The 15,474-nt window shown below is 35.5% G+C and overlaps 1 protein-coding gene across 1 annotated transcript in view; it reads left to right on the forward strand.

The window, feature by feature from the left end:
• Nucleotides 1-15,474, forward strand: part of Grid2 (glutamate ionotropic receptor delta type subunit 2) — a 664,169-nt gene that overhangs the window by 355,366 nt on the left and 293,329 nt on the right. The window contains exon 9 of the mRNA XM_059257052.1: nt 10,659-10,856. Within this exon, the coding sequence (XP_059113035.1) occupies nt 10,659-10,856 (198 nt within the window). The remainder of the gene's footprint in view (nt 1-10,658; nt 10,857-15,474) is intronic.

Raw genomic sequence — 15,474 nt, forward strand, 5'->3', positions numbered from 1 at the left:
TTCCCTGAACTAGAGTTGTAAATGCTATAAAAAGGAGAAAATGACCTGAGTAAAAACTTTTATTATTTTATACGTCTTGACTGAGGCTTCAGTGTAACCAGCTACCTTGTTACCACAGCTATGAAGAATAGTGCCAATTAGGAGCCAGAATAAACCCTTTATCCCTTCAGTGATGTTTATCAGGGTATTTTATCACAGAAGAAAAGATGTAAATAAGAGAATCATGCATACAGAAAAAAAAACATGAACCATTAATGAGTGTCTGCCCAGATCGAAAAGGGAGTAATTCTTATTACTACAAGAATCACTTATCCATTCTCATTTTTCTGATTGCTTTCCCCCCAGCATCCTAGGCTTAACCATCAGAGTGTTGACTTTCTTTACAGAGTGTCCACTATAAAAGCTTGGATGCTTAAATAATGTAATTGTACCTGGTTAGGGATATTTTATAAATGCTATTAAGCTCTGTTGTTTTAGGAATTTTTACTTCAGTTATTCTCTTAAAAATGTATTCACACTAACGTTTTGTTTTAGTGCCTTACATTTTAAGCTATTTGATATTTTATTGCATTAGTACACCCACCACAGTGGATTTCTCTTTTCCATGCTGATTGGCATTGGGATTTTTTAGAATACATCCAGATATGGCTATTCTCATGAGCCTGTTGAAATTCTTAGATGTATAATTTACTCAGAGTACCCTCTAGCATGCATGTAAGTCATAGAAATAAACATCTTTGTAGGAGATACATGTCTGTGGATTGCTCAAAAGCAGGTCATCTTAACTTGTATATGAATGCCCCAACTCTCTACAAGCTATGTGAAAGTGATTCTCAAAATAGCTGTGCTGTTTTGCACAGCCATCATGAGTGAATGTTAGTCCCTGGGTCTTTACCTGCTTCACAGTATTACAAGTTCTCAGATTCTGTCTTTTTGTCTCACCTCTATCTCTTCTCACTTTGAGATTTTCTTTTTCTTTCTTTCTTTTTTATTCTACTACTTCTGGTCTACTTCAATTCATTAATTCTTTTCTTTTATTTTATTTTATTTTTGGTTTTTCAAGACAGGGTTTCTCTGTGTAGCTTTGCGCCTTTCCTGGAACTCACTTGGTAGTCCAGGCTGGCCTTGAACTCACAGAGATCCGCCTGGCTCTGCCTCCCGAGTGCTGGGATTAAAGGCGTGCGCCACCACCGCCCGGCCTCATTAATTCTTTCATTGCCTGATTTTAATCTCATAACAAACTCCATCATTATGTTCTTAATTTGGTCATTATCTTTTCTAATTCTCAAATTTTTTATCAGTCCTATTCTAAACTATAATGGCACTGCCAATAGATCCAGTTTTTTGGTGGCTAAAACATTTTCCACTTATTTTTTAAATACAATACTAATTTCCTTATTATTCACATCTAGGGATTCTAACTACTGTCCTGAGATGTCCTTTAGAAGACCTGATGGTTCTACAATATAAAGCACTGTACCTTTTGCTTCAGGTTTTAGGGGGTTTCTTTGTTGTTGTTTTGGGTTTTTTATTTGTTTGTTTTGACACTGTGTTTAGAACTCATTAGAAGAATAGTGTGAAACTTAGAATGGAGATGTTTCCTCTGAAGGGATTATCATTGTGATTGGTTGTTGTTGGCTTATTTGTCGTGTTTTTCTCCCCTTTGGCATCTAGAGGCACTGTTACTATGACACTATTTTAAATTGTGTTAAAATTTTATGCAAGTATATAACCATGGCTTTTGGGCAAAGCATTGCAAAAGATGAAATCCCAGACAGGTGAAGTTGAAAAAGACAAAACAGGTTTTGATGTCTCCTTTTCTATACCCTGCTGTGTGGCTTTGAGCTAATTCTCTTCATTTTTGTTTTCTTGTCTATTAGAAAAGGATAACTGTTAACCTCCAAACCGTAATTACTCTCCTTTAGCAATCCCCACCTTCTTCCTTCACTGCTTTCATGGCAACAGTTCTGCTGGGCATTCTTTGCATCTTCATGGCATTGAGCATTCATCCCTCCCCTGGCCACAGTTCTTGCATGACTTCTTACATCAGCCCACTCTGTTAAGTCTAAGATTTGAAGCACTAGCTGATCAATGGATATTAAATGGATATGTCAATGAGTGAATAATTTTGGAAATAGGTGCATGTGTAAAAAATGATTCAGTCAAGCTAGGTGTTGCCACAGCAGAGCACAAATGTCTCCTTTATTATAGCTTCTGGGGCTTTACTCTGTTTTCACTGCTTGTGCCTACCTAGCTGGTATATTGACTCCTTGTCCTCACAGAGAACAACTGCCCTGAGTTAGAATTTATGAATAGTGATCCAAATCCGTAATGGAGCTTAAGAATAAAGCTTTTAAAACATTGATCTGGATAAGGAATGATAGGATGTAATAAAGGTTTATTTAGGGTATAAAAATCTAAAAGACATGTTCATCAATAATTCATCAACTCTCCTTAAAAGGATCTTGGTATAACCGTTTCTATTGAGTGCTTTTAATCAATTCTGGTTGCCACTACTGGCAACAGATTTTGAAAACACATTTGTGAAATAGATCTATTTGTATAGGTATTTACTTTAAAAGTGGAATTAAAGTCACTCATAAGAAGAAACTTATCGTAGTAAGAAAACATACCAATATATTGGAAAATTCCCAAACAGTCCAGGCTGTTACCAAAACTGCAGTAAGGCCCCGTTGCTGAAGACAACACACACACAAGTCATTGAGCTTGGAGAGATTGAGCTAGTGCCTGTATAGAACCTTTCACTCCTATATTCTAATATCTGTGACACAGAAAGGTACTCTAAAGGCTACAAAAGAGAACAGTAAACACCAGCCTAACCACAAAATCTTTGATCTACAATCTGTCCTGCCTGCAAAATATGCTAGGGCAATGGTGGTACAAACCTTGTGGGCATAACCAACTGATGACTGATTTGATTTAAAGCACACTCCTTGATAGAGAACCCATACTCGACAATGATTGAGTAACAAAGAAGAGGAGTATAGATAGTTCAGAGACCTAGGGTAAAAACCAAATACTACCTTTTTAAAAGTAACAATAAAATGTCTTTTAATGGTATTCTACTATACTCACAGATAAGAGACTTGTTTAGCCATCATCAGAGAGGCTTCCTTCATTAACAGATGGGAGTAAATACAGACCCACATCCAGACATTACACACACACACACACACAGAGAGAGAGAGAGAGAGAGAGAGAGAGAGAGAGAGAGAGAGAGAGAGAGAGAGAGAGAGGGAGGGAGGGGGGAGGGAAAGTGAGAGAAAGGAGAGAGAAAGAGAGAGTTTTGAAAACACAGCTAAATGAGGTATCTCCATGAAGTCCCTCCCCTCAAGGCTCTGGGAACCTTTTGGAAGTGGAGGCAGAAAGAGTAAGGAGACAGAGGGGATGGGGGACACCAGGAGAACAATAACTTCTGAAGTAGAAGCTCTCAACTTGTGGGTTGCCAATCCCTTGTGGGGTCACGTATCAAATATCCTGCGTATCAGAGATTTACATTACAATTCATAACAGTAGCAAGTTACTGTTAAGAAGGATCAACTAAACAATTTTATGGTTGATGTTACCACAGCATGGGGAACTCTATTAAAGAATCACAGCATTAGGAAGTTTGACACCACTGTTCTAAAACAACTTAGCCAACCTCATATGAATTCACAGAGTCTGAAGCAGTAGAGGGCCTCCATGGGTCTGCACCAGATCCTCTGTACACATACTGTAGCTTTCAGCTAGTACTTTTATGAGACTCCTGAATGTGTAAATGAGTGGGTCTCTGATTCATGTGCCTTCTCTTGGGGCTCTTTTATTTTTCTTTTGGTTTTACTTGCCCGACTTAGATATGATGGTTTTTGTTTTATCTTATTAAGGTTTATTTTGTTGTGACTTGTTGTTATCTCTTAGGGTCCTGTTCTTTTCTAATGAGAGATGAAAAGGGAGTGGATCCAGCTAGGAGAGGAGGGAGCAAGAAACTGACAGGAATAGAGGGAGAAGAAATTGTTTTCAGATAATATTGTGTGAGAACAGAAAGTTTTTGCTGTTTAAATCTTTCACATTCTTAATTAGATTTATTCCAATATCTGTTTATTTTGATTTTTGAGTCTACTGTATAAGGCACTGTTTCCTGTATATCTTTTTTGGTATGTTTGTAGTTTGTATATAGAATGTCTACTGATTCTTGTGGGTTAGGTATGTATTCTGTAGAAGTTTCTTGATGGAGTCTTTAGTGTCTTTTATGTACAAAATCATATCATTTGCCAGTAAAGACACCTGTGCTTCTTTATTTCCTGTTTGTTTCTCCTTGATCTCCTTCAGTTGTCTTGTTGGTCTACCTAAGACTTCTTGTACTGTATTGAATGGGAATGACAAGAGTTGACATCTTTGTCTTGTTCCAGGTTTTAGTAGAAATGCTCACTTTTCCTCCATTTACTCTATGTTGGCTGTGGATTTATTTTAAATTGAATTTAGTATGTTCAAATATATCTCCTGTATCCCTAGTCTTTCTAGGAATTTCACCATGAAGAATTGTTGGATTTTTGTAAAGGGTTTTTTTTTCTGCATCTAATGGGACATTCATGTTTTTTTCTTTCAGACTATTTATGTAGGAGATTCTGTTTATTGATTTATTTATGTTGAACCATTCCTGCATTTCTGGGATAAAGCCAATTCCATTTCTGGGATTTCTTAGTAATGTTGGATAATCTTTTCTATGTATTCTTTATTTTAGTTTGTAATATTATATCAAGATAGTGTGTTTGTTGTTTTTGTTGTTTTGGTTTTGTTTTTTGTATGTTTGTTTCTATGTTCATCAGAGATATTGGCTAATAATTTGATTTTTGTTGAGTTTTTTTGTCTGATTTCAGTATCAGTGAAGACTGATTTTAGAAAAAAGTAATTTAGAAATGTTCCTTCAGTTTTTCTTTTACGGAATAATTTGAGGAGTATTGTTGTTCACTTCTTTTTGAAAGTCGGTGGAATTTTGCACTGAGTCCATTTTGCCCTAGGCTTTTATTAGTTGGGAGATACTTATTTACTGCTTCTATCTCATTAGATGCTGTGAGTCTACTTAAATTATTTGCTTCATCTTCATTTAACTTTGATAGGTCATATATAGAGAGAGATTTATTAATTAATTAATTTATTTATTTATTTATGTTTTTAGATTTTCCAGTTTGGTAGAAGATAGACTTAAAAAGTAAGACTTTAGATTCTCTCAATTTCCTAGATATCCTTTGTAATGTTTCTCTTTTCATTTCTAATATCATTAATTTGGATATGGCCATCTTTCCTTCAGCTAATTTGGTTAAAAGTTTACTTAATCTTAATAGTTTTTTAAAGAACCAACTCTGCATTCATTGATTCTTTGTATTTTTTTCATTTTGATTTCATTAACTTCAGTTGTGAGTTTTGATTATTTCTTCCCATCTGTTCTTAGTGTTATTTGTTCTTGCTTTTTAAAGCTTTCAGGTGCATTATTCAGTTATTAATATGAAATCACTGCAAATTTTTGATGTACACCCTTAGTACTATTAACTTTACTCTTCAAACTTCCTTCTTTCTGTCTCAAAGGTTTTGTTATGCTGTGTTTTTATTTTCTGCCTCTTCAGAGGAATTTTTAATTTCCTTCTTGATTTCTTTCTTGACCCTGTTTTCATTTAGTAGCTTGCTGTTTAGTCTGCATGAATTTGTGGACTTTCTGCTAACTGTCGATATCCAGATTTATTCCTATATGGTAAGATAGTATGCAGGATGTTATTTCAGTTTTCATACATTTATTGAGACTTACGTTGTGTCCTAATATGTGATTAATTTGGGCTACTGAGGAAAAGGTATATTCTTTAGTGTTTGAGTGGAATGGTCTGTAAATCTGTTCGGTCCATTTGACTTATGATGTCATTTATCTTTACATTTTCTCCATGACTTTGTATCTAATAGTGTTTCTTTTTATAAAATTGGTTGTCTATGGGTTTGTTGTGAAAATGTTTAAGCTTGTAATATCTTCTTGATAAATTTTTCCTTTAATGAGTTTGACATACCCTTTCTTACCTCTTCTGACTAGTTTTGAAGGCTATGTTTCAAACATTAAAACAGCTATACCTGCTTGTTTCTTTTTGCTAATCCCCTTTTTATTCTTTTACCCAAAGATAAAAATCTGTCCTTCAAGTTGAGGTGTGTTTATTGGATGCAAAATAAAGGATGGACTCTGTTTATTAATTAATTTGATATGTCATTCTCTTTTTATTGGAAAAATGAGACCATTAATACTGAGAGTAATTATTAAATGATGCTTATTAACTCTTGTTCTTTTGTTATTGTAGTGTTGTTTCTTTTGTAGACCTCTTTTGGCTAACTGAGGTCAGTTATTCCCTGTGTCATTTTGGGTGTGTTTAATCTTCTTTCAGACTGAAATATCTCCTAGTATCCTCTGTCAAGCTGTCTGAGGTGTCATAAATTCCTTAAAATTGTTTTTATTATGGAAAGTTTCCCTTTCTCTTCCTATAACAATTGATAGTTTTGTTGGGTATAGCAATATGGTCTGACACCTGTGATCTTAAAGAATTTGTAAAACGTCAGTCCAGGCCCTTCCAACTTTTAAAGTCTCCATTGAAAAGTCAGGTGTTATTTTGAAGGACTTCTCTTTGTATGTCATTTAGTCTTCCTCTTTTTTACAGATTTCAATGTTCTGTATTTTTATTGTTTTTATTGTTATTTGTTCTGGGGTATTCTTTTCTGGTCCTGTCTATTTAGAGTTCAGTATGCTTCTTGCACTTTGATAGGGCATCTCATTCTTTAGACTTACAAAATTTTCTTCAATGATTTCTTGAAATATTTTCAGTGACTTTGATCTGGGTTTCTCCTCTATCTATATCTATTATTTGTAGGTTTAGTCTTTGTTATAGAGTCTCAAAGTACCTGGATGCTCTGTTCCTAAATTTGTTGTTCCTAACAATGTTGATTTAACATTTTCATTTATTGATTGATCCGGTTTTTTTCTACCTTGTCTCTGTGACCTGACATTCTGTCTTCCACTTAATTCAATCTATTGCTTTCCTCTTGGTTTTCCTTTTTTAAATTCTTGAGGTTTTCATTCATTTCCAATTTTACTCCAGTCTAGTTTTCCTTCAGAGAATCTATCTTTTTAATTAACTCCATTTTCATATATTGAAGTGTTTTTATTATTTCTTTCAACTCTGTGGCTTATTTGTTTCATTGAGGCATTTATTCACATACTTTCTGAGCTCCTTGTGTATATTTATAATTGCTATTTTGAAATATTAGTGTTTTGTGCACCAGCTAAGCTGCTTTTTTTTTTTCAGGAAAACTAGCTTGGCAGTGCTTGTTTCTGGAAGAAACATTGTCTTTGTTGTTCCTGTTGTTTTTGGTTTTGTGGTGTGATCCAGGCTTCTGTAGTCAGGCCATTTGTGGTATTTTTTGGTATGGACATCTATTCTCACATTTTTTTTGTGTGTGTGTGTATGTAGTTGTTTATGTCTTTGGTTGGTATTATTCCAACCTGTAAGTTTTTAGATCACCTGAATGTTGCTTATTTTTCAAGCCTCGGGCCACTGGGGTTGTGGATGGGGCTTCCCATGGTCCCAGGTTGGCACATGGATAAGATGGTGGACAAGCAAGGGTGAGGGACTAGCTCTAGAAGTCTCTAACTCAAGTTCAAGGTATGACTTCACACAGTCTGAGAACCCAGTAATGTAAAAATTTATTCCATTTTCTAGTGATTACATTACTGCTTCACCTAAATGGTTTTTATGTTGTGAACTAGGGACTGTCCCTGAAAACAGAGAATGCTGAGGGCCAAATAGTTTTGGTAAGAGAGTCAGGCACTGTCTTTCATGAATGATTTTTCTATGTTCATAGCCTACACTTGAACAAGTTGTAAATGAAATAAGTTCAGTTTTTTCAGCATCACTTTAAACATGATATAGGTATGCCAGGCCTTATTAACTATTGGACTTTGATCATATATATATATATATATATATATATATATATATATATATATATACATATATATGTAAATTTGATATTTATTTACAATTCTTATATTGGTTTCTGCTTCTCACAACCTTACTAGCTACTTCAGAATATTTGTCAAATGAAGTCACTGGCTAGTCTTTTGTTCTGTGCCAAACCCAAACAAAAAGTGTTCAAGCTTTAACAATTGGTCAAAAGTTGTATTTTATTTTCATTGTCTATGTCTATTTCTTTTATGGTGAGAAGGGTAGTGTACACTCCACAACACTAGTGAGGAAGTCAGAGGAAAACTCATGGGAGTCGCCTCCTCCCTCCACCATGTGTGTCCTAAAGGTGGAACTTGGGTTATTAGGCTTAGTGGCAAGTGTCATTACCGACCGAGCTATTTCACAGGCCTAGGAAGTTTTCCTATGAACTTGAAAATATATACACAATTTTCTATCAAGATTGAATTGTATTTTACATGTAACATAAGCAGATGAAATTAATACTTTTCATTCATGTATCCTATGATACCATTAAGAGTAAGTAAGTTAGTAATATGACAAAGTACGATTCATTATCAGGTTTTATCTATTGGTCTAATAATCGATCGTTAGTCATTAAGATGAAATGCTACCGTAATTGGAAAAAACAGTATTTCAACAAAAAGGACTGAAATTTATATATTTTTTTGAATACATTATGTAACCCAAGAAAGACAATCGTAGTCTGGTACAGCAGCTCACGTGTCAGAGACACACCCCTCTGATTGTTCTGTGGTGTGTGGATTCATTACCAGGGCATCAGCCATTTTATGTTCACTTCAGCGAGAAAGTTACAAGAAAGACAACAAGAACTAGTGCACATATCACATGGTTTATAGTGCATTAGCTGGAATTAGTCATTTAGCCTCACTGAGCATTATAGAGAGCTACAGATTGCATCTATTTCTTAGTACCGCTAAATGTTGGGGAGAGTTATAACTATATGAAAAGTAGTGGGTACATTTAACAGTTGTTTACTCTTACTGTCTGTTTACTGATTGATTTGACACTAAGACAACATATTGTTGAATAAATAAATAAATAAGCAAATAAACTTATTACGCTTACTGTCTGCTTACTGATTTGACACTAAGACAACATATTGTTGAATAAATAAATAAATAAATAAATAAATAAATAAATAAATAAATAAATAAATAAATAAGCAAATAAACTTAAAGGAGAAAAACACGGGTAATCTCAGAAACCATGTTGGCAAAGCCAGCACAAATGCTGATGTATCCATGTTGTTCGAGAACATCAAAGTTAGTGATGATTTTCTGGGTACACAATAACTGCTTATATTATTTTCAACATTTTAAAAGACATTACTGACAGTAAATGCAGGTTTTTGACCCTGATAATGAAAACATTTTTCTCGGGGTAATTTTTGGGGAGAACAGCTGAGGCTGATGATGGAGAGTATCCTAAAATAGGGGCAGCAATTTACATGGTGTTCACTTATAAACAAAAAAAGGCCAAAAGCAAAATCTTATTGTGCATATCAAAGATGGCTAATTTGTGTGTCTCTATGGAAACACAATTCAAAGAAGAAATCTTTATATATTTCCACCCAAGGAAAGATTTTGGTCTGCCCCAAGTGTTGCATGGACTACTAACACTAACAATGGTAAATATTAAGTATTTGCCATTAAATATTAATGTGTCTGAATTATTTCTGCAAAAGTTTAGGAAATCAAGTAATGAACTATTGAATTTTCTGTCATCTGCTCACGTTTCCAAACAACTGCGCTCTTAGCACTTGTTCTAAAGAGAAAGCAGCCTAGGTGTTAGCTTCAGCCAGAGCAGAGACTTAGGAGAGGGTACTTTTGCAGCAGGCCTGAGGCCATAGGTTGAGTCCCTAGCACCTCAAAGCCTGGGAGTAATGGCTCATACCTTTAATCCCAGCACTTTGGAGGTGAACCAGGAAGATAATAAATTCAAGGTCATCTTGGGATACATGTGAACTGTACCAAATTAAATAATTTAAAAAAAAACATGCAAAAAGATGAAAGATATAAGGTATGAAACCAGTTTGTCAAAATTTGCTAAATTAGTTCATCAAAAAGATAATTTTTAAAAATAGTAGTCATAGTACCAGAGCTGTTTTTGTAATGAAATATGTTTATATCAAAGTAATAACACTACCTGCCAAATAACTTCTAGTGTGGGTGATATTCTAAATTTTACATAAACTATATACCTTTTGAATATTTGCTATTTTTGGATATGCATGTGCTAACAGTTTTTTATCTATTTTTACATAGGTAGACAAAATATCTAATTGAGACAGTAAAACCATAGCTTCTTGAAAATCAATTACATTGTTGATAAATCTTAAGTTGTCCCCATACAGCAAGAAACCGGAAATCACACTCTTGGAAAGTTTAGTTATATTCATCTCAGTTTTGATCTGACAATGATGGAATAAAAGATGACAAGACACTGGGTAATTAAGCACAGTTCAATAATATGATGCATCAATAATGTATAAACCCTATTCCCGAGTTAATTTTTTTCAAAGCATGAAATGATATTGAGACCTTGTCAGCTAGACTCTTTTAAGAATGAACTCTTGTTTTTAGGGAACAATGTTGATTGACATCAGGTTTTTCTTCCATGTAGGAGGAGCCTTTTGTAATGGTCTCTGAAAATGTCTTGGGAAAACCGAAGAAATACCAAGGCTTCTCCATTGATGTTTTGGATGCCCTATCTAACTACCTGGGTTTTAACTATGAAATTTATGTTGCACCGGACCACAAATATGGAAGCCCACAGGAAGATGGGACTTGGAATGGATTGGTAGGAGAACTTGTTTTCAAGGTAAGAATTCATTTATCTCATTCCCAAAACTTCAGCTATGAGCAATGAAAGCTGTCTTCATATGAAGAAGCTTGATGGAAAATATTTGATTGTGGTATATAGTGCAAGAGACTCACCCAGTGCTATTTAATGAACACTGTGAAGAGAAAACTGGATAGCAAAATACAGTTTAAATGTGAGGATATCCTACAACAGAAAACTACAACTACAGTCTTCTTTCTGTCTTTTGGCCTTATTCCTGTCCATTCTGTTGGTTTTCCTAGGATTTTCTAATATAGCTAGTTCTTGGGTTCAGACAGTCATTTGAGGGGAGTTTATAAGTATATTTTGCCTCATCTGGCAACATCTTCTATATCAATCTCTATCCTTTGACACATTAATGGTTAACATTCTGTTAGGATTTCATTCCCCAATGGTTTGTGAGTTGAGGTGGATCCTCAGTGACTATGTATGTAACAGTAGTCCTAACCTGCTGCAGTACCCATTCCCAACAGATGATTCCCCCTCCAGTATCTGTCTACTTCTTCAAGAAGTGGCTTGGAGAGAGAGGTAGACTGCTCAAGAGTGTGGGAAAATGTGAAGGGAACTTTTACACACACACACACACACACACACACACACATGCCCACGAGGACACACAAAAAGAAAAGAGAGAAAAAGAGAATGCAAGGATAGCTGTTTTTGTCAATTCTGTTTACTTTTAGATATATAGAGAATTGAATATGATTATAAGCCAAGAGGGAAAAAGAAAGAGGAATTTAACATAGAAAAAGAAGTGAATGTGTGATAAATGTCCCAGAGTCATTAGAAAATAGTTTGAGAAATGGTTTTAGTCAGGGAAAGTTGTTGCTTTCATACTGAAATGTTATGATCAATATGTGGCTGAAATACACAGGTAAGAAGTTGAGAGGTTGAAGATCACAGTGCTTCAAATTTCTTCACAAAAATAAGTCATGCAGTGGGCTGACAGTGATGGGACAATTGTTACATTAGAGTCTGGAGGAGGCTGAGGTGGGACATACCTTTAATCCCAGAACTCAGGAGGCAAAGGCAGGAAGATCTCTGTGAGTTAAAGGCCAGCCTGTTCTAGATCATATAAAGCTACACAGTGAGATTCTATCTCAAAATAAATAAATAAATAAAGAAAGAAAGAGAGAGAGAGAGAGAGAGAGAGAGAGAGAGAGAGAGAGAGAGAGAGAGAAAGGAAGGAAGGAAGGAAGGAAGGAAGGAAGGAAGGAAGGAAGGAAGGAAGGAAGGAAGAAAGAAAGGAAGAAAGAAAGAAAAAACTTAGTCCTGGGGAATAGTGAAAGAGTGAACTAGTTATCAAGGGAACTGGGAGGTCACTGGTGCTGAGGATGGAGCTGTGTTTTTCCATGCTTTTCAAATCTTAAAGAGAAGTCCATTGTTCATCTCGGATGGATTCAGATATTAAAGCTCATCATGTCTTAAAAATACTAAGATAATCAGAAAAGTATGAACCCCTTCTTTTCTTATTCTTCCACCTCAAAATCCTTTTTATTTATTCTGCTATCCTAATGGCGACCCAATAGCTTTGATTTGAAACAGATAATACCTATGGTTACCAGTGATGAACTTATTACCATTTTAGATTGTGAGAATCTTTAGGCCTCTCTAAATCACAATGTACACTTATTTGGAAAACAGTCACTGAGAAGATTAACCAGAAAAATCAACCCAGAAATGCGAAGGAAGGAAAGTAAAGTTGGTCTCATTAGCCAATGCTGATAGATTAATAAAACCTTCCCCAGGTGCTATGCTTAAAACTATAATAAATTCAACATACATTTTGCAAGTTGATTGACAGAGTTTGCTAATAGGTCAGATCGGGAGGTGGAAGACCAAAGGCAAAGCTTTTCATCTTATCTATCCAACCACAGCAGTAGAAAAAGACATCTTTTGCTACCATTATCTTCCTTAGATTCACTTGTACTTTGCTCTAGCTGCCATTATTTATGCTGCACACGTACAGAAGTTCAATTACTTTCCTTCTTCTCATTCATCACTTGCTTCCTAATTTACATACATACATGCATACATACATACATACATACATAATCTCACTGCTTTTCTTTCTTCCCCCCAAATAGTCTATTTCTGCTTTCTTGGTGTGTGTGTGTGTGTGTGTGTGTGTGTGTGTGTGTGTGTGTGTGTAAAACCAAATCTAGATTCTGCTTACAGGAAAAAGTCTGTAATAGTTGTCTTTCTTTCTCTTCCTTACTTTCTCCATTTTCCCCACCTTTCCTTTAGATCTCAGTCTCTCCCCTCACAATTTCTCTTCTATTTCAAATCCTCTGTGTCTCCATATATGTATACAAATCTAAGTTCTTTGTTACACTTATTTATTTATTTATTTGTGTATGTGTAAGAGAGAGGTGGGGAGGTAGTGCATATGTGCCATAGCACATGTAAAGAGGTCAAAGGACAACTAACTTTTGGAGCTCAATTTATTCCTTATGATGCATGGGTCCTGGAGATTGAACTCAGGTTGTCAAACTCGGTAGCAAATGCCTTTATGCACTGAGCCAACTTACTGGCATAAATCTAAATCTAATCTCTGGATATGAGAAAAATTTACTTTCTGAACTTGATTTATTTTCCTTGATATAAAGATCTCCAGTTCCATCCATTTTCTTCCAAGTGCCATTATTTCTCCATCATGCCATTATTTCATTCTTCTTCATGGCTAAGTAAAATTCCATTGTGCATATATACCTCATTTTCTTTATCCTTTCATCTATGGATGACATCTAATCTGGTTTTATATCATAGCCATTATGAATATTGCAGAGAAAAATATCAATACAGTAATCTGAATGACATAGTCACCTCTCTGGTGAAAGACATAGCATGATGTTTCACTTACCTTTGGGAAAATAATCTTGACATTTTTCTGAATAATTTGCCCTAACAACTTGCCTTATGACCTCTTTTGCCTCTCTTATTCACCATGCTCCAGGCTATGGTCTTTAATCTTCTCACTTTAATAGAACCTACTCATACATCCATCTGTCCTCACAGAATTCTCTGTTTGAAGATAATCATACTTTTACCTTATTTGTTTTCAGATTCTGCTTAAAGGTTTTCCACAGAAACCTTTCATGGTCACTATATTCAAAGAGCAACTTCTATGTTGTAATTCTCTCTTCACCCTTTCTGTTTTCCTGCTTTTTTTAAACAGTCATAAAAAGCATTTTAAAGTTATCTCCCTGATCATCATACTATCCAGTGTTAAGTTAAGAGATAAATTTGAGATTTCTTATGTATTGGGGTATTGTTGTCTCAGTATTTAAGAAATGGGCACCAGTTAAGTGATTTCTTCATACAGCATTAGATGAGAACAATATCCTGATTATGCCTTAGTGATTTTTTTCTACCAACTACCCATAGCCTAATAAGATTGAATTATGTCTGAAAAATGCTCATCTTCACAGCAAGATTAAATGTTTTTGCCCCTTTCTCCTACTATTTGAGGCATTTAGCGTGTTCTGTTCAGTCACTCCCACCTCCCTTAAATTGACTTGAGAGGAATAATGCTGACTATGATAGGGGAACCCAAAAATACTAAGAAGAGTATATTGAACATTGAGTAAAGGCTAACATTTTAGAGATGAATAATAGAAGCCCAGTATCTGTCAAAATTTTATAGGTGTTGGTTTCTGAAATCCCCTTAATTATTCCATAAAATAGAAACAGCCACTCTTTGTATGATATGGATAAATATGATCAAGGCAATGAGAGAGAGTTTAAGAAGCTTGGTCAAAGTCAAACAGCTAATAAGAGGAAGGTCTAGGGTCTGAGCCAGTGTTTGACTCTAGAGCTGTGGATAGGCCTCCTTGGAGCCATCCAAACAGAAAGTGAAATAAGTAATTTGATGTAAGAGTCTGGAGTTCAGACAAGGGATCTGGAATGGACACACATTTGAGTCTCATCAGCATATAGATGGAATTTAAATTGCCCCTTTGCCTTTCTTTGCCCCATTTCTCTTCTCTCTTCAATTTCCTCCACATCTTTGCTCCTTCCCACCGCTTGAAAAGGCATTCTCATCTCAAATATAACCTTTCTGTATTTTCTAAGTTAAATTAATTAGGTGTCTTTGGTTGCAAATGACAATCCAATTGAAGTGAAAAGATAATTGAATGGCTCGCAACGCTAAGCTGCCAGGAACAAGATCCAGGCACAATTCATCAAGCCCTGGAGTTGCTTCCTCTCTTGCAGCTCTGCGTTCTTGGTGTGGTCCCAGTTCTCAAGCCGTCTCTCCTTTCTTGGAAGCAAGGTGACTGTCAGAAGCCACAGGCTTAGGTTTCAGCCTCTCATCTGTCCCAGTATAAACATTAGCTCTTTTCTGCCAATAGTTCTGATTCAGAACCTCAGCCTGAGTACACAGCTGGCTCTGGCCACGAACTGTTGTGTCCAAGAGGAGGCAGTATTCCCGGTATCAAACAACTACAGCCTGCCTGTATCCACCACGAAAGGAGGGAAGGCTGAACATGTGGAGTAAGCAAATGCAGTGCTGCCCAAAGAAGAGATTGCCCAGCTGGAAGAAGGGAGAATTATTAAGAAGCAAAGTAAATACTGTCCATTTTTTGTGCAAGAATAA

The sequence above is a fragment of the Peromyscus eremicus genome, chromosome 3 (assembly GCF_949786415.1).
Source record: "Peromyscus eremicus chromosome 3, PerEre_H2_v1, whole genome shotgun sequence".
Lineage (NCBI taxonomy): Eukaryota > Metazoa > Chordata > Mammalia > Rodentia > Cricetidae > Peromyscus > Peromyscus eremicus.